This window comes from Capricornis sumatraensis, chromosome 16, assembly GCF_032405125.1.
Source record: "Capricornis sumatraensis isolate serow.1 chromosome 16, serow.2, whole genome shotgun sequence".
Taxonomy (NCBI): domain Eukaryota; kingdom Metazoa; phylum Chordata; class Mammalia; order Artiodactyla; family Bovidae; genus Capricornis; species Capricornis sumatraensis.
The window spans coordinates 50906305-50911118 of NC_091084.1; the positions used below are offsets into that span (position 1 = coordinate 50906305).

General features: G+C 41.5%; 1 protein-coding gene across 1 annotated transcript; it reads left to right on the forward strand.

The window, feature by feature from the left end:
• Positions 1-3704: 3704 nt before the first annotated feature.
• On the forward strand, positions 3705-4814 carry LOC138092924 (olfactory receptor 51A7-like). Its single transcript, XM_068988991.1, has 2 exons — positions 3705-4356; positions 4531-4814. Exons 1-2 carry the CDS (start codon positions 3705-3707, stop codon positions 4812-4814), a joined length of 936 nt encoding a protein of 311 aa, XP_068845092.1.

Here is a 4814-nt window from a genome sequence, read left to right on the forward strand (position 1 = left end):
CAGTACACGGGGTCACAAAGAGTTAGACACGACTGAGTATGCAGTACATATATGCATATCTATCTAGTAAATAGCTATGATTAGCTATTTATTTCTTTTTTAGCTATTTTATTAGCTATTTTATTTCTTTTTTAATTTATAAAACAGAGATAATAGCAGTACCTGCTTCACAAGGTTTCTCTGAGAATTAAATAAAGTGTATATAAAGAGTCTGAGATATCATTCATCTTAGAGATAGTATCCCTAAATTTTAATTTTTTTTAGTAATAACATGTAGGACTGTCTCTCAAGGCAATAAATTTACTTGATCATCTTGAGTAATTTCTCCACATGGGTCACTGCACTTGAGAAACAAATGCAAAGGGCCCTTTATACGCTAGTAAAGTAATGCTCATTCTCCAAGCCAGCCTTCAGCAATACAAGAACCGTGAACTTCCAGATGTTCAAGCTCGTTTTAGAAAAGGCAGAGGAACCAGAGATCAAATTGCCAACATCCACTGGATCATCAAAAAAGCAAGAGAGTTCCAGAAAAACATCAATTTCTGCTTTATTGACTATGGCAAAGCCTTTGACTGTGTGGATTACAATAAACTGTGGAAAATTCTGAAAGAGATGGGAATGACAGACCACCTGACCTGCCTCTTGAGAAATCTATATGCAAGTCAGGAAGCAACAGTTAGAACTGGGCATGGAACAACAGACTGGTTCCAAATAGGAAAAGGAATACGTTAGGGCTGTATATTGTCACCCTGCTTATTTAACTTATATGCAGAGTACATCATGAAAAATGCTGGGCTGGAGGAAGCACAAGCTGAAATCAAGATTGCCAGGAGAAATATCAATAACCTCAGATATGCAGATGACACCACCCTTATGGCAGAAAGTGAAGAGGAACTAAAAAGCCTCCTGATGAAAGTGAAAGAAGAGAGTGAAAAAGTTGGCTTAAAGCTCAACATTCAGAAAACTAAGATAATGCCATCTGGTCCCATCACTTCATGGGAAATAGATGGGCAAACAGTGGAAACAGTGTCAGTTTTATTTGGGGGGGGGGGGCTCCAAAATCATTGTAGATGGTGATTGCAGCCATGAAATTAAAAGATACTTACTCCTTGGAAGGAAAATTGGACCAACCTAGATAGCATATTAAAAAGCAGAGACATTACTTTGCCAACAAAGGTCTGTCTAGTCAAGGCTATGGTTTTTCCTGTGGTCATGTATGGATGTGAGAGTTGGACTGTGAAGAAGGCTGAGTGCTGAAGAATTGATGCTTTTGAACTGTGATGTTGGAGAAGACTCTTGAGAGTCCCTTGCACTGCAAGGGATTCCAACCAGTCCATCCTAAAGGAGACCAGTCCTGGGTGTTCATTGGAAGGACTGATGTTGAAGCTGAAGCTCCAATATTTTGGCCACCTCATGCGAAGAGCTAACTCATTGGAAAAGACCCTGATGCTGGGAGGGATTGAGGGCGGGAGGAGAAGGGGATGACAGAGGATGAGATGGCTGGATGGCATCACCAACTCGATGGACATGAGTTTGGGTAAATTCCGGGAGTTGGTGATGGACAGGGAGGCCTGGCGTGCTGCAGTTCATGGAGTCGCAAAGAGTCAGACACAACTGAGAGACTAAACTGAACTGAACTGATTGTTAGTAGGAGGTTTATTATGCTTCAAACTGGTCAGGACTTTGCCAACTGTCTCTTATCCTCAAAGTAATTCTGCTATTTTATTATCTCCTGTTCATCAGTAAGCATATGAAACTTCACAGATAAACATTTAAGTTCACATAAAAATGGAACAAATATTTTGAAAGTGAAACTGTGTAAAAACTGTCTAAAGAATGTTTCAGTTCAGTTCAGTTCAGTCGCTCAGTCGTGTCCAACTCTTTGCGACCCCATGAATAGCAGCACGCCAGGCCTCCCTGTCCATCACCAACTCCAGGAGTTCACTCAGACTCCCTCCTAGCATCAAAGTCTTTTCCAATGAGTCAACTTTTCACATGAGGTGGCCAAAATACTGGAGTTTAAGCTTCAGCATCATTCCCTCCAAAGAAATCCCAGGGTTGATCTCCTTCAGAATGGACTGGTTGGATCTTCTTGCAGTCAAAGGGACTCTCAAGAGTCTTCTCCAACGCCACAGCTCAAAAGCATCAATTCTTCGGTGCTCAGCCTTCTTCACAGTCCCACTCTCACATCCATACATGACCACAGGGAAAACCATAGCCTTGACTAGACGGACCTTAGTCGGCAAAGTAATGTCTCTGCTTTTGAATATACTATCTAGGTTGGTCATAACTTTTCTTCCAAGGAGTAAGTATCTTTTAATTTTATGGCTACAGTCACCATCTGCAGTGATTTTGGAGCCCCAGAAAATAAAGTCTGTCATTGTTTCCACTGTTTCTCCATCTATTTCCCATGAAGTGATGGGGCTGGATGCCATGATCTTCGTTTTCTGAATGTTGAGATTTAAGCCAACTTTTTCACTCTCCTCTTTCACTTTCATCAAGAGGCTTTTGAGTTCCTCTTCACTTTCTGCCATAAAGGTGGTGTCATCTGCATATCTGAGGTTATTGATATTTCTCCCAGCAATCTTGATTCCAGCTTGTGTTTCTTCCAGTCCAGCGTTTCTCATGATGTACTCTGCATATGTTAAATAAGCAGGGTGACAATATACAGCCTTGACATATTCCTTTTCCTATTTGGAACCAGTCTGTTGTTCCATGTCCAGTTCTAACTGTTGCTTCCTGAACTGCATATAGATTTCTCAAGAGGCAGGTCAGGTGGTCTGGTATTCCCATCTCTTTCAGAATTTTCCACAGTTTATTGTAATCCACACAGTCAAAGGCTTTGGCATAGTCAATAAAGCAGAAATCGATGTTTTTCTGGAACTCTCTTGTTTTTTCCATGATCCTAGCACAGAGTAATAGTTTCTGATGTTTTCTCTTTTTAATCTCTTTAACATACTTATTCCTTTTTTTCCCTCTTTCAGCTTGTTAAGGGCCATCTCTCATCTTCATCTCTTGATCTGACTGAGCAAGTGTTGATTTTGTACCTTTACGTTGTCACAGTTGATTCCACTTGGTGGATAGTGCTATCAACAGTGGTAGCAAGCTCTACAGAGAGCTTGCAAGTGAAATCAGCTTTAGAAGCCTGGCCTGAAAAGTGTTTGGAGCAAGCATCTCTGGAAATTGGAGAAACCACTTCCTAACTGCTATACTAAAATCTATTTTTTGCCATTTTTTCTTCTTTTCTTCTTAATTCTATGTTCATTTTGGATCAAGCAGAAAGAGCTACCCTATAGTTCAGCCTGACTGTATAAATTGTTTAATTAGATTATACATGGGGAGGGGCAAAAACTAATAATAGAAAGGGAATTTATTTGCAGGACATATCTTTATTTGGGTACTTTTTTTCTCAGGACCTGATGGGGAAGTGTGGCATCCATGGTTCTCCCTGTCAGTTAACATTATCTGACTATATTATCAATAGTCTGTTTTTAAGAAATACCTCATTCTTTTATTCTTTTATTCTATTATGAGAAGTCTTTCAAAACTTCTTTATTTCTTGTTCTTTTATGAGAAGTCTTTCAAAATTGTGTTTTCTCTGTTTATGTCTCAGACAAAAGTGCTGAAAGAAGGAAGTGCATAACAGACCTATGCTGAAAGTGTCATTTCAGATCTGGGAATAAATACTTTCCAATCAATTTATCATGCACACTCTCAATTCCTCTAAGGCAGAGATCACCACCTTCTTCCTGATTGGAATCCCAGGACTTGGGCATGTTCACATATGGATCTCTGTCCCCATCTGCCTCATGTACCTGGTGGCCATCCTTGGCATTTGCACCATCCTCTTCATGATCAGGACAGAGCCCTCACTCCATGCACCCATGTACTATTTCCTTTCCACGTTGGCTGTCTCTGACCTGGGACTGTCCCTCTCATCCCTCCCCACCCTGCTGCAGATCTTTGCTCTCAATGCTACAGGAATTTCCCCAAGTGCCTGCTTTGCTCAAGAATTCTTTATCCATCGATTCACAAATCTGGAGTCCTCAGTGCTCCTGGTCATGGCTTTTGTTCGCTTTTTGGCCATCTGCAACCCCCTGAGATACAGTTCCATCCTCCCCAATGCCAGAGTGGCCAAAATGGGTCTGGTGTTTTTCATTAAAAGCATGCTCTTAGTGCTCCCATTTCCTTTCACTCTTAAAAGATTGACCTATTGTAGGAAGAGCCTACTTTCTCACTCTTACTGTCTCCAACAAGATGTCATGAAGCTTGCCTGCTCAGACAACACAGTCCACTTTTTCTATGGCTTCTTTGTTGTTCTCTGTATGATGACAGACAGCGTGTTCATTGCTGTGTTCTATGTATTCATATGCATCCCTGGGTCAGGAAGATCCCCTGGAGAAGGAAATGGCAACCCACTCCAATACTCTTGCCTGGAAAATCCTATGGACAGAGAAGCCTTGTAGACTACAGTCCATGGGATCGCAAAGAGTCGGACATTACTGAGCGACTTCACTTTCTTTCACTTCACTTATGTATTCATCCTGAAGACTGTGATGGGAATTGGATTCTACAAGGAGCAGCTCAAGGCCCTCAACACCTGTGTCTCCTGCATCTGTGCTGTGCTCATCTTCTACGTGCCCATCATCTCTTTGGCTTCCATGCACCGCTTTGGCAAGCTCAAGTGCCCAGTGGCCATGATCCTCATTGCTGCCATTTTCTTGCTAGTGCCACCTCAGATGAATCCCATTGTCTACTGTGTGAAGACACAGCAAATTCGTGAGAAGGTTCTGGGGAAATTTGGTCTAAAATAA